Source organism: Melospiza melodia, chromosome 27 (genome assembly GCF_035770615.1).
Source record: "Melospiza melodia melodia isolate bMelMel2 chromosome 27, bMelMel2.pri, whole genome shotgun sequence".
Lineage (NCBI taxonomy): Eukaryota > Metazoa > Chordata > Aves > Passeriformes > Passerellidae > Melospiza > Melospiza melodia.
Window position 1 is genome coordinate 5,149,273 of NC_086220.1, and position 25,737 is coordinate 5,175,009.

The window sequence follows — 25,737 nt, forward strand, 5'->3', positions numbered from 1 at the left end:
AAAGAGATCCAGACTGGCACAACACAGCACTGTGTGTTCCTGCTGTGTCCAGAAAGTGCAAAATCTGATTTGTTTTGATTTTCACACTTTCACAGGTGAAGGAATTCCCAAACAAAAAAATTCCCAAGGAAAAAGGCTTTTGCACCATCGTAATGGAGGAAATTTATAATATATTTCTATTTTTACTGTACCTTCCATTCTTTAGAGCACTGAGGCACTTGATTAACACAAAGTTGGAATTCCAAAGATGGAATTCTGTCTATGAGGAGAGGGCAGCCTTGTGTGGTACTGCAGGGCAGCAGGAAAATGGAAAATTCCTGCTCCTCCCTCCTGCATCCAAAGCAAACTGGCAGCTTTTTGTGCTATCAGCTGGAAGGAAGGATCCCTTCAGTGGGGCTGAACAATAATCTCAGAGCTGGTTTTAATTCCATTCTGTTTAAGTCTTATTGCACTTTGCTTAATTGCCTCTGCTTTGTCGTTAACGAGACAAAGAGCAGTTTGTGTAAGGGAAAAATTGTCGAGCAGCAGAGCTGGAATTTGCATGTTAAAAGTTTCCTTTTTTTATTGTTTTCATTGCCTTCCAATCCCTCATTTGGTTTGGTTTTGTTCAGTCCTACAAAGCTGCTGTGCCCTGCAGGTGACATCACCAGCCTGGCTGTATCCTGCCAGGGCGTCCTTAGGGAAAACTCCTCTGGATCATGCCCAGGAAGGTTCTGCATTGGCAGGACCAGCCCTGCTCACACGTGGATGGGGCAGAGCCTCCCTGTCCCAGCCATCCAGCAGCCTGGGCACTTCTGCAAGCTGCCAAAAGGGTCCCTCTCTCAGAATATTTGCAAAACACACCAAAATTCCTCATTTTTTCCCCATTTTTTTCAATTTATTCCTCTTTTTTTTCCCATTTTCCCATTTATTCCTCATTTTTTCCCCCTTTTTCCTATTTTTTCTGATTTTATCCATAGATTTGCTCCAGCTCCACAGCAAGCAACGGTCAAGAAAGCAGGGACTGAGACAAGCAATGCAACCCATGGCACTTCTTGGGTGTTTTTTGCTGGGTTTTTTGAGGTATTTTTTCCCAATTACTTTCTTTAGTGAATCCTGAGGGGAATGCTACTCTCAGGAAGCCCTGGAATGCCAAATAAAGGAAAGGAAATGACATTAATTCAGCTGGAGGAAACTTGGGAAAAGCTGCTCCTCCCTGGTGTTCCCCCGCTGTGGAGAGCCAGCAAAGGCTGAGTTACTACGAGCTGAAAAGGGCACATTTGCAACTTTACTGCAGAGCTTTCCCATGTCCTTGTTGGAACAAACTTCCCAGGGAAGCAGTGGAATCTCATTCCTTGAAGTGTTCAGAAAACGAGCAGCCATGGGCTTTGGTGTCTTGGTTTTGAAAGCCAGGAGTCTGCTAAGGAAGGCAGGAGCCTCCCCTGAAATAGAAAATTTAAACTTCCCCCACCCCTCCCAATTGCTATAAATTTTAAATGAAGGGGCTCTCTGGCAAAAAATATGGGAGCAGGAATACCAGTTTTTTAATAGGGAAGAAAATAAAAGGATAAAATAAACAATGCAGTGAACTAAACCAACACTGGCAGAGTCAGAACCCAACCTGACACCCTGTGGGTCAGGCTGTTGGCAGCAGTGCCATTGGAATTGTGGCTCAGCCCTCCTGCAGTGTCAGGGCTGGTTCTGCTGGAGCAGGGATCCTGGAGAAAGGTGCAGTCTCTGCCTCTGAAGATCCAGGGGCAGAGGCAGCTGCTGTTCCTCTGGGCAATCCAGTGCAGAAGCCGTGCTGGTGTTCCAGAATCTCCAGATTCTATCCGGGTAGGAATGCTTGGCTCCTCCCTCTGGGCTCCCATCTCCCAGTGGGATGCTGTAGTTCTTATCAGCCATGCAGGGACATTCAATAGCTGTTATCAGCAGATGTCTCCCCAGCTGTGGAAGAGATAAGGCACTTAAAAGAAGACAGCTGCCATCCAGATGGCAAATAGATACAATTTGCTTGGCAATCCAGGACATTTGGGAACATGGTGGGATTGGGTGGAAGGCTGGACTTGTCCTGAAGAGCTTTTCCAATATTAATAATTTGGTGTTTCTGTGGAAATCCTGCAGGAGTTACATGGGCTGGTGTGAGGTCTGGATCCTGGAAAAATCTGTGTGGATAAAGCACTGGGGAATGTTTTGGGAATGGGGATTAGCTCGTTATTGACACAGCCATGAGGTCCGTGCTGCTGCCTCCTGCCTGCCCTCAGCTCTGCTTTGGGGGATCATTCACTGGCTTCAGCCCTCCTGCTGCTCCAGGAATTGTTCTCCTGGATTCCAGGGGAGAGGAGGCTCCAAATTGGTCCCACACGGACGGCTCAGCCCAGGTGTGTGAGCAGCAGCCGCACCTGGGGCCGGCTGGGCTTCGTTCAGGGCAGAGGAGATCAGAGAAGGGCTGGGACAAAGCTGGGGAGTTGCTTGAGCTCTGCTTCCCTCCCTGAGGGCTGGAATACAGGTTGGATATTAGGAAGAAATTTTTTACAGAAAGAGTGATAAAGTTCTGGAATGTTCTGCCCAGGGAGGTGGTGGAGTCGCCATCCCTGGGGTGTTTAACAAAGCCTGGATGAGGCACTGGGTGCCAGGGTTGAGTTGAGGTGTTGGGGCTGGGTTGGACTCGATGATCTTGAAGGTCTCTTCCAACCCAGTGATTCTGGGAATTCTGGGAATTCTGTGAATCTCTGCTGGGTTCATGTGCTGGGGGTTTGGGATTTGGGTTTGGGGTTTGGGTTTCCTGCTCCTGTTGGAGCTGGGATTTGTGCTGAGCTTGAAGGATGAGCCAGGCTCCGGCACATTCCATTGTCAGCTTCAGGAGCTGGGCTCTCTCTGCCTCGCTGCAGCTCCCAAACCAGGCTGGCTCCAGGGGAAAATGGTCTTGTCTGGGAGCCCTGCTCATCCCAGCACTGCTTTCAGACTCCTCCAAAGTGCAGCCCAGGCTCCGAGCACCGAGTGGGTGCCTGCAAGCTGCCCTCTGCTCTCCTTCTGAACTTGGCAGCCTGAACTCTGCTGGGGTTCATCCATCCTGGCTCAGCTTCCCTTGGAGCTTTCCCTTCTGCTCCGTGCCAAGGCTGGAGCTCAGCTGGAGCAGGAGGAGCCACAGGAGCAGTGCCTGGCGTGGCAGGAGCAGCAGGGCAGCAAGTGCAGTGAACTAAGCCAACACTGCCAGAGTCAGAACCCAGCCTGACACCCTGTGGGTCAGGCTGGTGGCAGCAGTGCCATTGGAATTGTGGCTCAGCCCTCCTGCAGTGTCAGGGCTGGTTCTGCTGGAGCAGGGATCCTGGGGAAAGGTGCAGTCTCTGCCTCTGAAGATCCAGGGGCAGAGGCAGCTGCTGTTCCTCTGGGCAATCCAGTGCAGAAGCCGTGCTGGTGTTCCAGAACCTCCAGATTCTATCCGGAGATATAATAATGCTCTGCCCACCAGGGCAGTGCCTGGTGTGGGGTCATCCTCCACCCTCAGCTGCAGAGCTGCTGGGGCTGCTCCAGTTCCAGGAAATGAAGGAGGCAGGATCAGTTTCCTGAACTGAATTCCTGAATGGAAGGAGCTCCCACCATCTCAGGGGCTGGAGTTTGGGTGTGCCCTCTGCACAAGGGTGAGATTCACCTTGGAGCAAGATCCAGCTTTCCAAAATGGGAAATAATCTTAGAAAAAACTCTTCCTGTCCCTGCCTTGGTGTGGTGTTGCAGATGTGGGCGTCCATGGGCTGTGTGGACGTCCATGGGCTGTGTGGGCATCCATGGGCTGTTGAATTTTGGAAGAGGTACCTGGAGAAGGGAGCAGGGAGGGTGGAGCCAGTCTTAACTCCATGGGAATGGCCAGATTTGGTGTGTGAATCCATGGATTGGTGTGTGAATGCATGGATTGGTGTGTGCACCCATGGATTGGTGTGTGTGAATCCACGGATTGGTGTGTGAATGCATGGATTGGTGTGTGAATCTATGGATTGGTGTGTGAATGCATGGATTGGTGTGTGAATGCATGGATTGGTGTGTGAATCCATGGATTGGTGTGTGTGAATCCATGGATTGGTGTGTGAATGCATGGATTGGTGTGTGAATGCATGGATTGGTGTGTGTGAATCCATGGATTGGTGTGTGTGAATCCATGGAGTGGTGTGTGAATCCATGGATTGGTGTGTGTGAATCCATGGATTGGTGTGTGAATGCATGGACTGGTGTGTGTGAATGCATGGATTGGTGTGTGTGAATCCATGGACTGGTGTGTGTGAATGCATGGATTGGTGTGTGAATGCATGGACTGGTGTGTGTGAATCCATGGACTGGTGTGTGTGAATCCATGGACTGGTTTGTGTGAATCCATGGATTGGTGTGTGAATGCATGGACTGGTGTGTGTGAATCTATGGACTAGTGTGTGCACCCATGGATTGGTGAGTAAATCTATGGATTTCTTGTGTCCATGGAAGAAAATCCAGGCAGCATCCAAGGAGAGGCTCATCCAGGGAGGGTCAGGGTGAGCTTTCCCCAGTGACCCCCCCAAGGCTCCTGGCCATGGAATCAGGGCTGTGAGATCGACTCCTTCCCGCTGCAATCCTGTGGTTAAGCAGGAATCACAAACTCCCTCTCAACTCCAGTTTTCCCTTCCTTCTATTATTTTTCCCCCACTCCTGTGGTTTGAAGGGATGCAGAAACATTCTGGGAGGTTTCTCAACCCCTGGGTTCAACCAGGAGTCTCTGCAGGGGAGCACAATTTCAGGGAAAGGCCATTCCTGCCTTCCCTGTGCTCAGGGCTCACGGCCTCAGATGGAATCACTGCTCACCACGAGATCCCTCCCCATCCTAGGACTGGCACCTGGAGTGGAGTGGTCAGTCCTGGGGTATTCGGAAGGAACCATTAGGCAGGAATGGTGCAAAAATACTAAATAGTGATTTTTGAATAGTGAGAAGGGAGAGCAGCGGGGATTTGCACAATCCCATGATGGAGATGAGCTGGGAATGCTCAGAATTCAGCACTGGTCCTCAAGGGTCATCTTGAATGTCTCTAAAAAAGTTGATTTTCTTGAATTTTGCTTGCAGGAAAACAGGATCAGTGTCCTTATAAATGTGAGAAACCCCTGAGAAGTTCTCTGGCATGAGGGAGTGTGCTGGCACTGGGAACACATTTCCAGGGAAAGGCCATTCCTGCCTTCCCTGTGCTCAGGGCACGCGGCCTTGGATGGAATCGCTGCTCACCCACGAGCTGCCTCCCCATCCTGGGACTACCAGCCTGGAGTGGTCAGTCCTGGGGAATTCTGAAGGAATCATTAGGCAGGAGTGGTGTAAAAATATTAAATAGTGCCTTTTAAATAGTGAGAAGGGAGAGCAGCAGGGATTCGCGCAATACCATGGAGGAGATGAGATGGGAATGCTCAGAATTCCTCACAGGCACTGGATCTCCAGGGTCATCGTGAATGTCTCTAAAAATTGATTTTCTTGAATTTTGCTCACAACAAAACAGGATCGGCGTCCTTATAAATGTGAGAAACCCCTGAGAAGCCCTCTGGAACAAGAGAGTGCCTGCAGGGGCAGGAGCCAGGCTGCAAATCCCACTTTTAGTGATGGAAATGAAACAGCAGGAGCTGGGAGGGAGCTGGGGCTGCCTGGAGGCAGAGCCAGAGCCCTGTCCTGGCTGGGCCGAGTGCTGCTCCAAGGAATTCATGGAAGTGCTGATGCTTTGCTCCATCCCTGCCCTTCTGTGGCTGCTGCTCCTCAGGGCTTGCTGCTTTTTTTTCTTCCTCCCCCCCCTTCTAGTTTTGATGGTGATATTTCTGGGAATATTTAGCTCTCAAACATGCAGATTTTGCAATAATTTCTCTGTTGTGACTCAAATGCTTTTCTGGAAAGCCTCTCTGAAGTGATGAAATTCTCTAGATTAACCCTTTGCCTTGAATAAATGCAGAGCTGGGTTCATTCATGTTTTTCTCAGGGCTCGTCTCTGCCTGGAAAGGTGTGAGGGAAAACTGCAGAAACCCCTGGGGATAAAAATAAAAAGTGAGTAAGCACAAACTTTTAATCCTGGATTTTTTTAATGAGCAGAGAAAGTCTCCTGGCTGCCTCCCCATCTGTTTCCAGTTAAGAGGATCCCTCTTTATCTCCGTGGGTCTCTCCCTTCCCCAGGCCCTCAGTGCTGAGTCACAGCCCAGCTGTGGAACAGGGAAGTGTCCCCATCTGGAAATGGGGACTCACTCAGAGATGAACTTGCCCAGTTTCACACAGGAAATGTGTAACCAAAGTGGGAACTGAACCCAAATCTCTCCAGTTTAGCCCTGGGTTTTCTTTTCCCCTCCGTGATCCACGGCAGCTCAGCAGATGTTGCTCAAGTCTGAGGGTCCAAACACGTGAATTTCAGAATCCTGGAATGGTTTGGTGGTTAAAATCCCATCCCACCCATTCCCATGGCAGGGACACATGCCACTGTGCCAGGTGCTGCCAGCCCCAATGTCCAGCCTGGCCTTGGGCACTGCCAGGGCTCCAGGGGCAGCCACAGCTGCTCTGGGCACCCTGGCACAGCCCAAACCTCTCTAACCAGGCCTTGCCAGGCTACAAACCCCCTGTGGCAAATGGCACTGGGGGCACCTGGAACCAGCCAGGAAATCATTCTTTCCTTTCCTTTCTCCATTTGCTGCAATGGGTTTTGGTGCTGGTTTCCATCCTTGGTTCAGGAATGTGAATGCCAGAGTGGTTTGGGTGGGAAGGGATCTTCAATGGCAGCTGATTGCAGCCCAGGGACACCTGCCACTGTGCCAGGTGCTGCCACCCCAATGCCCAGCCTGGCCTTGGGCACTGCCAGGGCTCCAGGGGCAGCCACAGCTGCTCTGGCAATTCCAGCCCAGCCCCTGCCCACCCTGCCAGGGAACAATTCCCAATTGCCAAGATCCCATCCAGCCCTGCCCTCTGGCACTGGCAGCCATTCCCTGCCTCCTGTCCCTCCATCCTTGTCCCCAGTCCCTCTGCAGCTCTCCTGGAGCCCCTTCAGGCCCTGGAAAGGGATCTCAGATCTCCCCAGAACCTTTTATCCTTTTATTCAGCTGAACACCCCCAGTTCTCCCAGCCTTTCCTCACAGGAAATGTGCTGGGAGGTCTGTGGAAGGTGGGTGTGGAGCAACTGAATGTTTTGCTTGAAACTGAAGAGGTCTAAATGCAAAAGTTGAGACTAAATCTGAGATTTGGATGAAGGGCTGGGCCAGGAGGAGAAATACCTGGGTCAAATGAGGAATACCTGGTCTAGGAGATGGAATAGAGGAGGAGGAGGAACACCTGGTCCAGGAGGGGGAATAACCGCTCCAAAGGAAGGAATAACTGGACCAGAAGGGGGAATACTTGGGCTAGCAGGAGAAATACCCAGTCCAGGAGGAGGAAAACTGTTGAGTTTTATCTTCTTTTTGCCAGAATTGGGATTAAATGTGTGAGATGGTATTTCTTGTTGGGACTCAGATGTTTGTTAGTTCTTATCTCTGTCAGAGTTTCACAAACCCTGAGTTCTGCAGCATTTCACTCTGACACACTGAAAATGGAGCCCCATCTCTCTCTCTGCAAGGCCTTTTAAGGCTAAACTGTCCAATTAAGAAATGGCACCTAAATTATTTTCACTTTTAACCCAATAATCAACCACCCATGGCCTGCAATGGGGATTTTTTATCCAATTACACAAAGCCACCCAAACCCATGAAGGAGAAGGAGAAGGAGAAGGAGAAGGAGAAGGAGAAGGAGAAGGAGAAGGAGAAGGAGAAGGAGAAGGAGAAGGAGAAGGAGAAGGAGAAGGAGAAGGAGAAGGAGAAGGAGAAGGAGAAGGAGAAGGAGAAGGAGAAGGAGAAGGAGGCCCAGCTTCCACCCCAAAGCCTCCATCTTGCTCTATATCTATTACTATATTCTAAAACCCCAAACTCTGAGTTTCCCTCCCTGTGATCTCACACACTTCTATCCAAACTCCACACCCACAATCCCACTTCTGTCATTCCATTCTGGAAGCTTCTCCACAGCCTCAGGTCAGTGCAGTGTTCTCCTGGGGGTCTGTCCTGGCAGCACAGAAAGTCTGGAATTCTCAGCAATACCTGGGGTTCCAGCAGAAGCCCTGGGCTGGAGAAGCTCAGCCTGCAGTGCTGTTTGCTCTGAGCGTTGGTGTCACCCCAGGGAGGTGGCAGCACCCCAGGCACTGTTTGTGCCCTGCTGTGGTTACCTGGGGCTGTCTCCAGCAGGGCCCTGGCTGCTCCTGCAGAGGTGGAGCTGCAGGATCTGCACACCCTGAGCCCAGCCTGCTCTGCCTTCCACAGGCTGGGCTCAGCTCTGGGCAAACAAGAGGGGGACACCACCAAAACTCCACACTGCCCATTGCACTGTGAGTAACCTCTGCTTTCTCCACCCTGGCTGCTCTCCCTGCCCTCTGCAGTGGGCTCCACCTGCGAGCAGGACCTGCCTTTCTCTTTGTCCAGTTTATTTTGCTTTCACTTCAATTAATTTAAGAAACTTCTGCCTTGTGAATCCTCCCCGTGCTGCATTTTTATATTTCTGTGCCCAGTTCTGACCCCTCAGTTTGGGAAGGACTTTGAAATGCCTGAGATCATCCAGAGGGGGCAACGAGGCTGGAGAGGGGCTGGAAACACAAACCCACACATGCCGTGGAAGCAGCTGGGATCTGTGTGCCCTATAATCCATGGGGCTTTTTCCATTAGGATTTGCTGTCATTGTTCCAGTGCCATGCTCAGGATGCTGAGGGAAAGAGAGAATAGAAATAGTGAAGGGTTGTAGAATCATGGAATATCCTGAGCTGGAAGGGACCAAGGATGATCAACCTGCCCAGAGCCCCCACCAACCCCACCCTGGCCATCCCTGCAGCACTGCCCAAATTTCTCCCCCATCCCTCATTTCCCCCATCCCTCACTCTCACACAATCATGGAATGTGCTGAGCTGGAAGGAACCCACAGGGATGATCAATCCCAACCCCAAACCCTGCCCAGAGCCCCCAGCAAGCCCAGCCTGGGCATCCCTGGAGCTCTGGCAGCCTCGGGGCCGTGCCCATTGCCTGGGCAGCCTGGGCAGTGCCAGCACCCTCTGGGGGAAGAGCCTTGCCCTGAGCTCCAGCCTGAGCTGCCCTGGCCCAGCCCCAGCCGTGCCCTGGGTGCTGTCCCTGTCCCAGAGCAGGGATGGGAGCTGCCCCTCATGAATTTCCCCTTTTCTTCCTCCTTCTCTCTGGATCCTTAGTGTAGAAACCTTCCCAGGCTTCATTTTTTTCCTCCCATTTTTTGTTGCATTGTTGAATTTTCCTTGGAGAAGTCTCAGCCTGGATTAACTGCATCCAGCCAGGAGAATTATCCTTTGCCACTGGCATTCCAGGAACCTCATTCCCAGTAATGGAATAAAGATGTCCAGAGTAGCCTGGACTGGCCTGGAATGGCCCTGCTTGCCTCTGTAGGCAGCCAGGTGTGTTTGTTTGTTGGCCTGTGCTTGAATAGTGCAGAATTCCTAAAAAATAAAAATCAGCTGGGGATCATGTGTTCAGCAGAGGAGAATGAGGATGGTCTGAACATTTGGGGTGATATTGAATTAACTCAAGAATTTTCTTTGCATGCCTAATTTTAAACATTTAGGAATTGATATGTGACCTACACAAGAAAATTCAGTATTATAATGTTGTCCAGGTTGAGTTGGGAGCTCTTAAATGTGAATATTTGAGCTTGTGGCAGCTCATTCTGCTCTTGCTGAAAAAATCCCTGCTTAAATCCACTTCTACTCAGTTAATGTTCTCTGTCTCTGCTTAAATCCAATTCTCCCAGGTCAAAAAGCTCTGTGTGTCACGAGTGGGGCAAACCCCAGCAATCCGTGCAGAAATCAAGGTGATAAATCAGCCCCACGAGTGCCTTTGATCTTGAATAAATGCTGGGCTCAAAGTGTAGCCCAGACCACGGGCAGGGTTAGTCAGCACTGTGGGCTCTCTGAAAAGGGGTTTCAAAATGTAATTAAATCCTTCTCACAGCAAGGAGCCTGATTCCCTCAGCAAGTCAGGGCAGGGGCAGGTGCTCTGCAGGTGCTGGGAAGGTTTGAAGCTGGTGCTGGAAGGGAGCAGGGCCTGGATTTGAGGGAAAAAAGGTGAAGTTAAACGCTGGAACTGATTTTGTGTCAATTCCCTGAGATGTGGTGTCACAGGCGGACTTATCCAGCCAATAAAAAATGACATCTCAGGGGAACCCACGTCCCTGAACTGAGCCCCTCATGGGGGATCCATTGTCCCCTCTGCGTCCCTGCCTCTCTCCATGAGGGAGATGTGTCCAAGGACTTGCACCCTGCATTTGGTCACCTGAGGTGACAGCTGTCAGTGACACCTGTCACTGAGAATTTGTGAAGTCTGGCTGGTCACGAGGTGTCCCAGGGTGTGATGGTATTCGCAGGGGTTTTTAGGTTGGGGAAGAGATGAGGATCTGACTCCATGTTTCAGAAGGCTGATTTATTATTTTATGATATATATTACATTAAAACTATACTAAAAGAATAGAAAAAAGGATTTCATCAGAAGGCTGGCTAAGAATAGAATAGCAAAGAATGGTAACAAAGGTTTGTGGCTCGAGCTCTGTGTCCAAGCCAGCTGGGCTGTGATTGGCCATTAATTACAAACAACTACATGAGACCAATCACAGATGCACCTGTTGCATTCCACAGCAGCAGATAATCATTGTTTACATTTTGTTCTCGAAGCTTCTTCGTTTCTCAAGAAGAAAAATCCTAAAGAAAATATTTCTCATAAAAGTTGTCTGTGACACCAGGGTGTCCCAGTATCATTACACTGCTAAAGTCAGCTAAATCCCCTCAAACTCCAGGTCCCTTTTCTCACTGAGCCCACAGGGTTGTAGGAGTGATTGAGCGGTGAGGAATCCTTGGAGGACTTTGTGGATTCTCCTGCTGGCTCCTCGCCCTTCAGGAGGAAGCTGGGTCATTGCTGAGCTCAAATCTCAGTCCCCTGCTCCTCCCTGCCCTGCTGGACTGGCACTTCAGCCCCATCCCCAGGAAACACAGGGTTTGGAGTGATTTCCTCTAATTAACCCAGTCCTAGTAAGGCAGCACACCACGGGGCAGGCAATGCCTTCAGAAAGAAGGATAATAATTTATTTGCCATTATACAACGCATCTATCAATTAGTTTCATTTAGAAAGCACCACCCTTCTTTTCATTCAGAGCATCCCACCCATATCCACCCCATCTCCTGGAGAGACTGGCTGATTCCAGAGCGGTCAGGGTGCAATTCCAGTGCAATTCCCTCCCGGAATGTCCCATCAGGAGCTGTGTTTGCTCAGGGTGGTTAATAGGGTTTCAGAGGTCCCATCCACACTCATCTCAAGGGAGTTTCCCTTTAGAAACAGCCCACGTGTCTGCCACAGAAATTGGATTTGCGCCTTTGTTTGGTGACAAAAGGCAGGAAATTAAAGAGGCAACAGTTCAATAAAAGCTCCTCTTTACCTGCCTTTGTTGTAGGTGACACTGAAGATTAGCACAGCTCAAGAGCAGCTTTTATCCAGAGAAGATGCCTTGCTATTTGTCAGGGATGTAAGAGGTGTGAGGCAGGGCTTTGGAGTCAGTCGGTTTGGAAGGGAAATACAATTAAAAAAACTTTAAACCCCTAAATGGTTGCAGGAGGTTAGAAGGAACTCGAGTTTTAAAGCGTTTTAATTCATTTTTCCAAACTGTCTCTGTTTCAAGTTTCTGTCTTTGGTTGCTGCCTCAGAGCCAGGTTTTGTGAGCATTAAACCGAGTCCCTGAGGTTTGCCTGAGTGCAGTTTATGTTTAGGTTTAGGCAGACATTCAATGAGTTGTTCTGAATTATTTGTGTACAAAATATTTACTATTAACCCCCCTGAATGAGCAGCGGTTAATTACTTACACACAAAAGCTAAAGTAGTTTTTTTTTGTCTCTTTTTCTTTCGTATGTAATTACAGAAATGTGGGAAATACTTTTCCAAGGCTTTTGAACTCCAAAGTGGAACAGAAGGAAGACACAGGGGGACATCCACAGTTCAGTGTTATTTTCCTTGCACAGGAGAGAGAGAGAAAGGAAAAAAGAAAGGAACTTTCTGAGATGAGCACTAAAGTCTCAAGTTTTCAAAGGTTTGCATAACAAACAAGAGACACATTGTGGGTTGCATCTTGACTTTGAAGGCTTGCCACTGTCAACTGAAATAAAATGGCAAGGTTTAAAGCCTTAACCAAGTTCACAAGGAAAATATTTGGACTGAAAGTTTTGGAAAGTTTTCTCTCTTTGAAGTAGTTTGTCATGTGTTACCAATGTGAACTTTATTGACCTTGAAACGTTTTTTTTTTTGAATCAAATAGCAACTAGTGACACTTTAGTAAAATCTTAAATCAACAACCATCTCCTGGCGGCTCCAGCTTCGTAGCAAATGCAGGCAAAACAGGGAATCTACAGAGGAGACCTTTATTATTCCTAAATGAAGCCTGCCAAAACCTTCCCAAAATAGCATTCAAAGACCCTTTTAAGGTCATGGATCCTGAACAAAGCCAGAAGAGCACAAAAAAGGCTGAGGAAAGTCCAAGAAAGAGGCTTCCCAAAGGAGAGGCTTTCCAAGGCAGTATTTCATCCCCAACTACGTACCAAGGCAGCTCTGCTCCTTCCCAAGGAACCCCTCTCCGAGACATCATCTCGCAGCAGCACTTTTCCGGCTCTTTGCCCGTTCCACGAGAGGAGCCTCAGGAGAAGCCTGGCCACCAGAAACAACCCAAGCCCTCCTCCTTTGACCACCCCGCCCACATCCCGCAGCTTCAGCAGCACGCACTGGCACCAGCATTTATGTCCCCGGGGAAGCCGGAGCATGTCCTGGAAGGTCCCACGTGGCAGCTAGTTGATCCAGTCAGGCCAGGGCCCTCTGGCTCCTTCCCGTCTGCCGGGCTGCACGCCCACCACGGCCAGCTCCTCCCGTCCCACTCATCCATCATTCCCGCAGAGGACATGCCGGCCGTGCAGAAGGTCTTCATCCCCCGCCCTGCCCAGGTGTCCCTGAAGCAAGCTGAGGAGGTGCACAAGAAGGAGAAGAAGCCCCAGAAGCCTGGCAAGTACATCTGCCAGTACTGCAGCAGGCCCTGCGCCAAGCCCAGCGTGCTCCAGAAACACATCAGGTCCCACACGGGCGAGAGGCCCTACCCTTGCATTCCATGCGGCTTCTCCTTCAAGACCAAGAGTAATCTGTACAAACACAGGAAGTCCCATGCTCACCGGATCAAAGCCGGGCTGGCCTCAGGGATCGGAGCAGAGATGTACCCGTCGAGCCTGGAGATGGAGCGAATCGGTGGGGAGGAGTTCGAGGAGCCGACAGAAGGGGAGAGCACGGACTCGGAAGAGGAGACGGCGACAATGTCGGGGCACGCCGTGGAGCTGTCACCCAGGCAGAAGCACACCCTGCTCTCCAGCAGCCTGCTGAGCGCGGGGAGCCAAGGCTCCAGCCACGACCGCTGCTCGTTGTCCCATTCCAGCATGTCCCAGTCCCTCGAGGACAGCTCCCAGTTTGTGGAGCCGTCGTCAGAGCACGCCCTGAGCCATAAGTCCGAGGACACCCACACCATCAAGCAGAAGCTGGCGCTGCGCCTGAGCGAGCGCAAGAAGGTGATCGACGAGCAGGCGTTCCTGAGCCCCGGCAGCAAAGGCAGCACGGAGTCTGGGTACTTCTCCAGATCCGAGAGTGCGGAGCAGCAGATCAGCCCTCCCAACACCAACGCCAAATCCTACGCCGAGATCATCTTCGGGAAGTGTGGGAGGATCGGGCAGAGGACGGCGGCGCTGGCTGCAAACACAACCCAGGGGTTCCCACACCTGTCAGGTGATGAGAAGCCCAGCATGGTCCCATTGTCTGTGCCTAGAACACAGGTGATCGAACACATCACTAAGCTAATTACCATTAACGAAGCTGTTGTGGATACCAGTGAAATCGACAGCGTGAAGCCCAGAAGAAGCTCTCTTTCGAGGCGTAGCAGCATTGAATCCCCAAAGTCTGGTGCGTACAGAGAACCGTTTCAGTTCGATATCAAGTCTGGCTCCAGCAGCCAGCTGGATGCAGCGAAAGTGTTGGCGTCCCACGGTGAAAAAATGAAGCCCGAACAATCATTGTTGTCACTTCAGCAATCCCACAGTGCCACAGAGACAGTGCCTCTCCTAAGAAGCCACTCAATGCCTTCTGCTGCATGCACTATAAGCTCCCCACACACCTTTAGAGGTAGCTACTCATTCGATGATCACATCACGGAGCCGGAAGTCTTAAGCCGCAGCCAAGCATTTTCCTCCCACCCTCGAATGCTAAAACGCCAACCAGCTATTGAGCTACCCTTGGGAGTGGAGTACGTCTCGGAGGAGCTCGGCTCTGCCAGCAAAGAAACTGTACCCAAACCTCCCGAGGAGCCTGAAACCAAGGAAAGCGATCTTACCAAAAAGTCCCGCAAGGGCCCGAAGGGGAAAGGGTTCATGTACGAGTGCAACGTGTGCGGCGCTCGCTACAAGAAAAGGGACAACTACGAGGCCCACAAGAAGTACTACTGCTCAGAACTGCAGCTCTCCAAGCCCCGCTCTGCCACGTCCCACACCTCCTCAGAGCCAGAGAAGAGCGCGGCGGATCCCGACGTGTGGCCCCAGATGATGCATTACAAGCTGGGCAGCACCTTGGAGCTCACCCCGCTGCGCAAGAGGCGGAAGGAGAAGAGCCTGGGGGACGACGAGGAACCTCCGTCTTTCGAAGTGTCTGACACCCCCTCCTCCAGCACCGGCCCAAGCACTCAGTTTGCAAACCTGGCATCGTCTGAGGTGGCTCTAAACCTGACCCGTGAATCCATGAAGTCACCAGCAGACTCGGGAAAATCCGCACCTTCCGAGGCCAGTGCCAGCTTCCATTCCAGGAACACCAAACCAGCTTCAAGCGCGGAGGGCAAGGAGAGGAGAACAACCTCCAAGGAGATCTCTGTCATCCAGCACACAAGCTCCTTTGAGAAGTCAGACTCCATCGAGCAGCCCAGCAGCTTGGAAGAGGACAAGCCCCTGTCCCAGTTCCCATCTCAGCCCACGCCCCAGCACAGCCGCCCCCCTCACTCCCTGCAGCCCAGGCTGGTCCGCCAGCCCAACATTCAGGTCCCTGAGATTCTGGTCACGGAAGAGCCGGACAGACCAGAAACAGAGCCAGAACCTCCTCCGAAGGAGCCAGAGAAAACCGAGGAGTTCCAGTGGCCACAGAGGAGCCAGACTCTTTCCCAGCTCCCTGCGGAGAAGCTCCCACCCAAAAAGAAGCGGCTCCGGCTGGCAGAAATGGCCCAGTCCTCCGGGGAGTCCAGCTTTGAGTCCGTCTCTCTCACCCGGAGCCCCAGTCAGGAAAGCAGCCTCTCCCACGGCTCCAGCCACTCCATCTCCTTTGACCGGGATGACCACACCAAGCCAGAGTCGAGTAGCCAGCCCTCCGAATCCCACCCAAAACCTCCTGGCGTTGGCTCCCATATGCTGATGGTCCCCAGCCACCATCACCATTCCAGGGAAATGCGGAGATCTGCTTCCGAGCAGACACCCAATGTGTCCCACCCTTCCCAGATGTCAGAGACTCGCAGCAAATCCTTCGACTACGGGAGCTTGTCGTCCACTCCTGCCTCCACCCCCGGCCCCTCCACCTCCTCGGCTCCTCAGGAGAGGAGGAAATGCTTCCTGGTGCGGCAGGCGTCCCTCACCAGGCACCCCGAACACGAGCCAGACCTGGCCCCACTGGGCTGGCCAGACACGGAGGATCCTGCTCCTTCTTCAAGTAAATCTCCTGCCACCAGTTTGCCCCATCAGCCGACCACGTCCTCTCCTTTGCCTTCTCACGGCACCTACCCGAGTGACAAGAGCCAGCCAAAGGACAGCCCCGAGCCATCCTACAGCCCGCCATACACAGAGGCTCTGCAGGTGTTCCACCACCCTGTGCCACAGCTGACGCTGCACGAGAAGCACTTCATGGCCCCTCAGGTTTCCATATTCCCCTACCAGCACCTCCTGCCGCAGCCGGGGCAGTCTGCAGAGCTCTTTGCCGCACACACCATGTCTGACATCCTCTCTGCCCAGTTCTCCATGCCTCAGATCCCTCCTTCCATATTTCAGACCCCGCCGCTGCCCCTCCCGCAGACGCTCATCCACCCGGGCCCGCTCCACATCGCTCCTCCCTTGATGTCTCACCCCGCTGAGATGTCCTTCAGGCACCCTTCGTTCCTGCCTGTGCACTACCCTGGCTCCTCCCCGATCCCCTCAGCCTTCTTCCTGCCTCTCCAGTCTCAGTTTGCCCTCCACTTGCCAGGTGATGCTGGTGGACATTTGCCACAGATCAAATCCAGTTTGTTCTCAGCAGCAGGAAGCTCCAGCCTGTCCCCGTGCACAGATTATGACTCGGACAGCAGGTTGCACCCTCTGACCTGCGCAGCGAGTCCCGCGCTCTCTGTCACCGTGACCCAGCTCGTTGTCCCCACCCGGACAGAGCCCATGGTGTCCCTGGTTGTCCCCGTCCGCATCCAGACCAACATGCCCTCCTATGGCAGCGCCATGTACACCACGCTCTCCCAGATCCTGGTCACACAGTCCCAGTGCAGCTCCTCCACCATCGTCCTCCCCAAATTTGATGACCGCCAGCCCAAGGGCGCCCTGGTGTGCAGCGCTGATGTCCATGGGCTGGGGTTTGACCTGGCCCAGATGATCACAGAGGAGCAGAGAAGCCTTTTCCAGAGCCCATACCTGAGAGTTCCCCTGCCCTTGCCGGAAAGAAAGGGCTACATGCCCCTCACCTGCCCCTCAGACAGCATCCTCGGCCTGGAAGGGGGCCCCTCCACAGTTGGGGGCAGCAAAAGGATGCTGTCCCCAGCTGGCAGTTTAGAGCTGACCATGGAGACACAGCAGCAGAAGCGAGTGAAGGAGGAGGAAGTGTCTGAAGCAGAGGAGAAGCTGGAAGTGGTGAAGCCACCCAGTGCAGTAGAGGAAGCGAAAAAGCAGGATAAATCTCACTTCCTTGCGGAAAGCCAAGACAGGGTGGAGGTTGAGACACCACCCAGCGTGTCCGTGGAGCAGTCGGAGCCAAAGGAAACCCCGAGCAGTTCCCAGCAAGCAGCGTCCCGGCCGGGTTCCCCCAGCTTTGAGGCACTGCAGGAGTACGAGCAGCCAGCTGGCAAACAGTTCCTCAGCCAGGAGCCTCTGCAGCCCGTCAAGAAGGAAGACTCCAAAGAACTGGTGGAGCAGCCTCCACCAACCCCTGCCAGCACTGCCCCCGTGCCTGAGGGTGCCGCCAGTGCGGGGAAGGCTCGGGAAGGCACCGACACCAAGAAGGTCCTGCAGTTCCCCAGTCTCCACACAACCACTAATGTCAGTTGGTGCTATTTAAACTACATCAAGCCAAATCACACCCAGCAAGCAGATGGGCGCTCCTCGGTGTACTCCAGCTGGTGCATCAGCCTCTACAACCCCAACCTGCCCGGGGTGTCCACCAAGGCAGCCCTGGCCCTGCTGAGGTCCAAGCAGAAGGTGAGCAAGGAGATCTACACCATGGCCACCGCGCCGCGGCCTGAGGCGGGCAGGCTGGTCCCGGCCGGCTCCAGGAAGCCCAAAATGACCGAGGTAATGCAATCCTATCTCTTCTTTCTGCTGATCCATTTGGATGCGTGGGTAGCGGGGGCTGAGGGCCGGGGCGTGGCTGTGCTCAGCGTGGTCGGGGTGTACTCGTCCCGCTGGCGCTGGGGGAAGCGCCTGTTCTCAGTGAAGCTCTTAGAGTGAAGAGCCCAAACCCCACTGAAAGCCCAACCCAGGGGGCAGGAGAGCCTGCTCCCAGGCCAGGGTTCTGTTCTCCAGTTCCTACTTGCTTTGTAGCCCAAAAAGTAGGAATCACCACCACCACCACCACCCCAGGAACCACCACAGCTCCAGCACAAAGGATTAGACTTCATTTGCATTTGTCTTGATATTTCAAACAGCTTTACAACTTCCTTCTTTTTCTTTTTCTTTTTTTTTTTTTTTTTTTGTTTAAACGCTGTTATAATTCCCTGCATTTTGCATGTTAGAAATGAAGAAAAAGGATTACCTTGGGGAAATGGGATTCTGTCTGGTTGTGCATCTGCTCATCTCACATTAATGAACATGGAGAGGCATGCTTAAAAGTATTTAAAAAATATTAAAGGGAGATTTGCAAGTGTATTTAGGCCCCTGAAGAAGCACAAAGGCTGACAGTGACATTTATAAAAGTGCCTCAGCGGGTCAGACACATTTTGTTAAACACCCCCGTGGTTTGATCCGTTTGGTCTATAGCTGTCCACCTGCTTTTCCAGGTATTTAAGGATATTTTATGCCTAGTTTTAGAGTTAAGACTTCACAGTGGCTTCCCAGGGGCAGGGCTCCCCCAAGGCATTGCCCACATGGGCACAGAAGTCTTTAAGACCCTCCTGTGAGCTGCCTAATTTTATGTATCTCATTTTAAAGCCAGACTTTACCCTTCCTGCTTAATGCTGAACCAAACAGATCCCTTTAATCCAGATCATGTTCATGTAGATTAGCAAACAGAATCGCTCTAAAGATTTTGCAATTTGATATTCATCTCAAGTCAATTTATATTGATGGATTATTCATTTTATTTCTGTGTCATGAAATGAACTCTGAATATTAAATTTATCATAATCGCTGCTGCAGCTGCTGCTTATAAATATGTCTTAAAATACACAGTAGAATCACTTTGATTCAATAAATCTTTATTTCTATTCAGCATTTCCATCACTCTCCTGCAGAAATCTAAGAGACAGATTTCTGGGGACACGGGGGCAGATAATTACCTGAGCAGTGCAATAACCACGCTGAGATTTATGCACTATTTCTCCAAGGGTTTTATCCAAGTGGTGCCGTAGCACCCTGGATTTCAATCCCTAAAGGAAGTGCCTGTGCTGCTCTGAGCCCTGCTCTTTGCCATGGTGCTAAAACCCACACCCAGTGAGTGTCCACAGGTACCAGACCCTCCCGCCCTGAAGGGAAATGTTAAACAGGGGTTAAAGGGTTACAGGGTTCAGCCCTCACTCATCCAAACCCACATTTCACTGCATGCATTTCCCCCAAAGCCTCCTAAATCCCTTCAGCCAACCCCTCCAAGCTGCCTGGTGGAGCAGGTTCAGGTTCCCATGGCTCAATTTACAGAAGGCAGAGTTCACCCTGCCCAGTTCACCTGGAACCAGTGGATCCTAACCCGGCCCTGCTCCTGCGTGGCTGGCAGAGCCCCTGAGAGCTACAGCAGAGATAAATCAAAGTATTGCCAAGCACAGCACTAATTTGTGATCCGTGGTGATCAGGGTGAAATCAAATTATTGCCAAGCACAGCACTAATTTGTGATCCGTGGTGATCAGGGTGAAATCCTCCATGCAGGGTGTGAAACACAGGTGGGGAAGCAGCAGCTGCCAGGACATTCAGCCCTCACTCATCCAAACCCACATTTCACTGCATGCATTTCCCCCAAAGCCTCTAAACCCCCTCAACCAACCCCTCCAAGCAGGTTCACGTTCCCATGGCTCAGTTTGTGAAGAGTTCACCCTGCCCAGTTCACCTGGATCCTAAACCCAGCCCTGCTCCCGCGTGGCTGGCAGAGCCCTGAGAGCTGCAGCAGAGATAAATCGAATTCTTGCCAAGCACAGCACTAATTTGTGATCAGTGGGGATGAAATCCTCCATGCAGGGTGGGGAAGCAGCAGCTGCCAGGACGTGCAGCAGCCGTAGCATCACTCCAGGGTTGGAGTCCAGCCCTCAGCTAACTCTGCTCTGGCTCCTTGCCCTCCATATTCCCTCCTCCATGTAACTCCAGGGTGTCAGTTCCTCCCAGGAGATGTAAAAAGCTCTGGTGTTTTGTACAGTTATGCATGCAGCAAACAGTAGTTCTGTACGTGCTGTCTCCGTCCTTGCCTTGGGGTTTCAGTTTCCAGTGGGATTTGCTGAGCAGAAAATTCTGGAATTCTGGAGTGGCTGCGGGCTCCAACGTGCATGTAGGGATGGCTGGTGACACTGTACTGGGGCTTGCACTCTCTGTAAATTCCAACAAGACTGTAACAGGGGATAGTAGTGACTGTATGATTTTGGCTCTCTGGTGCCTTTCATCTGTCAATGTTTTTGTGCTTTCGAAAGTTGCAATAAATAAACCTCGTGCTACATCTAGCAAGTCAATTGTTTTGTATTCCTCAGTAAACCTGGAAAGGTTGTCCCCTGCAGTGCTCTGAGCCCATAGCTCCCATCAGGAGGTGAAGTCACAATCCTAAAAGTTTAATTTTTGAGAGTTCTGAGTTTCTCCTGCTGCTGATTTCCTCACTGTCATCTCCATGCCCACAGCCACCAGCTCAAGACCATTCCTGCTGTTAAATATTTCAAATGGCTCCTGGGCCCTTTGTCATGAAATTCCTGGCACTTTTAGGGGCACAGGACTGCACAGGGACCATTCCCAGGAGGCTTCTAGGATGGGTGTGTGGATGGTGTGACCACAGGGCTGACCTGGCCCCAAGGACAGAGAGTACCCTGGGTGCATTTAATGCCCTGAGCTGAGCTCCTGAAATTCCTGGGCGAATTTGAAATGCTTGACCCCAGTTTTGCAAAGCAACTTTTGAGTGAGTCCATCCCTCCTGTTGAACATCCCGTGGCAGTTCCAGCAGCTGGGGGGGGCTGTGTTATATCCCCCTGGATTCTGTAGGACTCTGTTGGAGCTGCTCACTCTGTGGCTTCCCCTGAAGTTCCTGCTGGATTCTGTGGGATTCTGTTGGAGCTGCTCACTCTGTGGCTTCCCCCAAAACTCCAGATCTCCCCCGGGATTCTGTAGGACTCTGTTGGAGCTGCTCACTCTGTGGCTTCCCCCAAAACCAGGGGAGACAAGGAGGCTCCACTGGGGTGATTCATCCCCCACAGCCCAGGCTGAGGTGAGGCAGGTGAATCACCTGGGCAGCTGCCACTGCTGCCAGCCAGAGCCAAGGGTGCCCAGCTCTGCTCCAGCCTTCAGGGGCTGCCTGCAGGCCAAAACCCCTCTGAAAACTGCTCTCCAGCCTTCCATCAATTGCAGAGAATGTGAGGGTATGGATCCAGGACCCTCAGCCAGGATATGGATTCAGCTGGATGTCAGAGTGACTGTGGGAGAAGTGACCTGGGGGAAAGGCTCTGCTTTCCTTTTTCTAGAGATCCCGGCGGGGCTGTAGGGGACAAACATCCCAACATATCATTCCAGGTTGGAGAACTCTCCCTGGCTTTGTCCTGTTGGGATTTAGAGGGCAACATCCCAATATTTTGTTCCAGGTTGAAGAGCTCACCTGCATTTTTTTTTGTTAGGATTTAGAGGAGCAACATCCCAACATTTCATCCCAGGTTGGGGACCTCTCCCTGGCTTTGTCCCAGGATTTAGGACATCCCAATATTTGATTATAGATGTGGAGAGCTCTCCCTGGCTTTGTCCTGTTAGGATTTAAGAAGCAACATCCCAACATTTCATTCCAGGTTGGAGAGCTCTCCCTGGCTTTGTCCTATTGGGATTTCAGGAGAAATATCCCAACACTTTGTTCCAGGTTGAAGAGCTCACCTGCATTTGCTTTGTAACGATTTAGAGGGCAACATCCCAACATTTCATTCCAGGTGTGGGTTTGTCCTGTTGGGATTTAGAGGGCAATATCCCATTATTCCTTTCCAGGTGTGCAGAGCTCTCCCTGGCTTTGTCCCAGAATTTAGGACATCCCAGCATTTCATTCCAGGTGTGCAGAGCTCTCCCTCATCCCACCCACAGATGCAGCTTTGATGTTCAGGTCCATCCTATAACAAACACGTTCATCGTGTAGGTGAGGTGTCAGGGCATGACTTAAACCTTGGGCTGGACAAGGTTTAGACACAAAATCCCCTCAACAAGTGGCAATTTAACAGTGAAAAAGCAGATTTGGCCCTGGGAACGTGTGGGGAGGTTGAGGATTCTTTTCTCCCGTGGGTTTTGTGGCTTTCTCTGGGCTGTGCCCTTGGCAGCCAAAGGAAATCACCCAGGAATGCTGATTTATGTCAGGCTGAGGTGGCTGAAACCCAAATTTGTGTGAATGTGTGTGAATGTGGGGGAAACCCGGAGGTTCAGTGTATGAATTCTGAAGACAGCCCCTCTCCAGACCTTTCAGATGTGCATTTCAGAGAGAGCATTACCCAGGGACAGAGATTTGGGAACAGAAACCCCACATGCTCAGGGTCACCCCAGCCACCACACTTCCCTTCATCCTTCATTTTTCCAGGTGGCAAGAGCTGGATAACCTGGAAGGAGCAATTAAAAAACTTGTCAGATGTAGGAGTACTTTATTGTGTTGACAGTGTGACAAAACTATCCTTTGTCTCCTTAAAAAGGAAAAAAGCCCAAAAGTTTCTTTCCTCAATTAGCAAAAAAGACGCCTCATAAGACCTAAGAAACTTCACCTCAAACTCAAGGATAGCCAATTGGATAGAAGCCAAAAAAATTACTAGAAAAAAAAGAAAACAAAGAAACTAATTGCTTTTGTGAAGTGTTTTACCAAGAGCAAGAGCCTCTTGCACCTAGCTCGGTTTTTCTCTGTGAGGAGTTTTGTTATTTTGCCTTTTATGAAAACTTTTTTATTTCCAACGCTACCACAAAAGCCATCCTGCTAATTTTATGCCTTCTAAAGTAGCTGAGCTATCTTCTGTGTAATAAAAAATCTCCAAAAACTTTTGAGACCTTGTTGGAACCCAGGACATTCCTCTGGCTGCCCTGGAGAACTTGAGACCCTGGCAGGGGGCTCATAGACCTTGGCATGGAGTCAAAACCACCTGTGCCTTTGATTTTAGCCCATGGAAACAGTTGACAACTTTGTGTGAGGATTTACAAGCCACAAGAGTTTGAATAGAATGATAGTGAATTTATCATCATGTGAAAATGTAGAATTTTGGGATTTTTAGAATGAGAGTTCAAGACGGAAGATGGAGGAATCTGGGCATGTCCTGTCCTTCTTCTTCTTCTTGTCCTCCATCTTCTGCTGTAATGGTGGCACTTTTGGATTGGTTTAGAGTAGAGACAGACTGTCTAACATAGGTGATAGGTATTGGAAAATTATTGTAAGCAAAGTACATGTAGTTTTTAGTATAAAAAGCCAACACCACCCCAAGGCAGTCAGTGCGCCACAAACTGACCTGCTGGACAGACCTCAGCAGGTCAGAGAAAAAATGTGTTAGGAAAATGAATCCACAAACACCAGAGGTTTGTGTCCAAAAAGGAGACAGAAGAGTCCTTTTACTTTATTCCAATAAAGGCAGAGGTCATGGGGCATCCCCTGGGGTCTCTCCAATTTTTGGAGGATGCAGCCTCCTTTTTATCCCAATTTCCCAGCTGCATTTCCCTTCTCTCTTTCCCCATTTCTGAGGTACTTGAGAGGTTCAGACTCCCCAATATGACTGATACTAAAGATTCCCCTCCAATGTATAACCCTCCCTTTTGATTGTTAATTCTCACAGAATTTAGGGGTTTTCCTTCCCCATTGTTTCTTTCATCTTTCAATGTCTAATTTCATTTATCAGCAAACCTAAAGTTTATTTGTAAAATCAAATATCTTTTCCCATTCATCAATCAGTGGAATCCTTCCCATTGTTTCTTTTATCTCCCAGTGCTGGTTTTATCTCCCAGCAGACCTACAGCTGATTTGGAAAGACAAATCTGCTATTCCTCTCAAATGTTATAGATAAGAAATAATAAACAACCTTGAAAATGAGAACAGAGGAATCCTGACTCTTCTTTGGTCTCAGGGCTGGGAAAAAAGAGACTTTCCAACACTTTGGGGTCATCTCAACACCAGAGAGACCCCGTCAAGCCCTAGCTCAAAAAGACTCCTGTATCAGTCAGGGGTCACAGCAAATCCCCCACAACCCTGAAGGCACCAAATCCAGCAGGAGGGCCCCGAACCCAGCAGGAGGGCCCCAAATCCAGCAGGAGGGCCCCAAATTCAGCAGGAGGGCCCCAAATGCAGCAGCAGGGCCCCAAATCCAACAGGAGGGCCCCAAATTCAGCAGCAGGGCCCCAAATGCAGCAGCAGAGCCCCATTTGTTGGGGGGGTGCCTAAATTCCAGCCCCTGGTGTCAGGATCAGTGCTGGGGCAGCGCTGGCTCTGCTGGGGCTGTTTGCTCTGTGTGTCCTGCCAGTGATTCTGTCTGTAATCATGGATTGTTTTGCTCTTTTGGGGAGATAGGTTCATTTGCCTTCGCTCCTTTCTAATGAAGGTCGAAAAGATATAACTAGAGCTGAGAAGGAAGAGGAGAAAAGGGGAAAATCAGAAGAAGAGGCTCTTGTGACCAAGCGAGGGGAGCCGGTGAGGATCAAGATCTTTGAAGGAGGGTGAGTGTCTTGTTTTATTTATTTCTCTTCTTGTGTCTCACACTTGTGTAGAGTTGTTACAATGATGGCAAGGTGCCACTGGAGGTGAGCAGATGGAGCTGGATTTCAGTTTGTTTTCCACAGCCACTGTTATAAAACTCAGCCCTCCAGAACTGGAGTGCATTAATTTCCTATTTTTGAGCTGTCTTTAAGTCAGCAGTCACCTGGATCTCTTCTCTGAGTGGGTGGTTGAGTGAAGAGCACAAATCCATCTCGCAGCTGTCTCTGAGGTGATGTCTCTCTGTATCTCCTCAATCTTTCCAAAGATTGCCTTCTCCTGCAAATGATGTTCCTGATGATTGTTCCCCTTCTGAGGAGGGTCTGGGCAGGTCTTTCCTGATGCCTGGGGTATGGGTGGGGAACTAAAGAAGCGTTTTGTTCGTGTGATTTCCATCCCACACAACTGAAATAGCTCAAACCAGAATGGATGCAAGGCCTTAATTTGATGTGCATGTCAAACCTGGGCTACAGGTAACCCAGGGGGTGCCTCAGGAATTCAACACTGGTCTAATGCTGCTGTTTATTTCTTTAAAATTTTAAAAAATAGCTCACAAGCAATGTGTCTGGGGATTGCAATTAAAGATCATCCTTCTTGGGTCTTGCAGAGGGAGCCAAATTGGTGCAAGCAATTTCCAGCAGGATTTATCAGTTCTGCCCTTGCTATTGGGTGCTCTTGGTTTCTCTGTGTTAAAAACGCTTTCATTAGGCTGTGCTTGTGGTTTTTCTGCTGTTACCAGATGAAATTTGCTTTTATTTTAAAATACCTGGTTAGCAGATGGTCAAACTAGCAAAGCAAGGGGTAAAATCAGTGCTTGGGGACAGAACAGCTGCTTGTTGGTCAGGAGAGCTCAGCTCTGCCCCAGCTGTGGGCTCTGTGTGCCCAGCTCAGGTTTGGGCAGGGATGGGGGATGCAAAGAGCCAAACAAGGCAAACCCTGCCATGGCTGTGGCCTGACTTGGCTCAGGGAGCAGCAGAATGAGAGATGTGAGGGACTCAGGAAATCTCTGTCACCCTCCTGTGGCAGATGGGACCCCTGGGACCCACTGGGATGGTGTCTTGGTTTGGAAAGACAGGAGTCTGCTGAGGAAGGCAGCAGCTTCCCCTAAATTGAAGAATGTAAACCCTTCCCACCCCTCCCAGTTGCTATAAATTTTTAATTTAGGGGCTCTCTGGCAATAATATGGGAGCAGGAATAACAGTTCTTTAATAGGGAGGAAAATAAACAGATAAAATAAACAATGCAGTGAACTAAACCAACACTGGCAGAGTCAGAACCCAACCTGACACCCTGTGGGTCAGGCTGGTGGCAGCAGTGCCATTGGAAT

At 50.7% G+C, this 25,737-nt stretch overlaps 1 protein-coding gene across 3 annotated transcripts in view; it reads left to right on the forward strand.

Moving 5' to 3' along the window:
- Positions 1-25,737, forward strand: part of HIVEP3 (HIVEP zinc finger 3) — a 370,775-nt gene that overhangs the window by 282,314 nt on the left and 62,724 nt on the right. For all 3 annotated transcript variants that reach the window (XM_063177548.1, XM_063177546.1, XM_063177547.1), the window contains 2 exons: positions 11,949-17,625; positions 24,228-24,373. In XM_063177548.1, coding sequence (XP_063033618.1) covers positions 12,511-17,625; positions 24,228-24,373 — 5,261 coding nt within the window. In that variant the 5' untranslated portion in view covers positions 11,949-12,510. The remainder of the gene's footprint in view (positions 1-11,948; positions 17,626-24,227; positions 24,374-25,737) is intronic.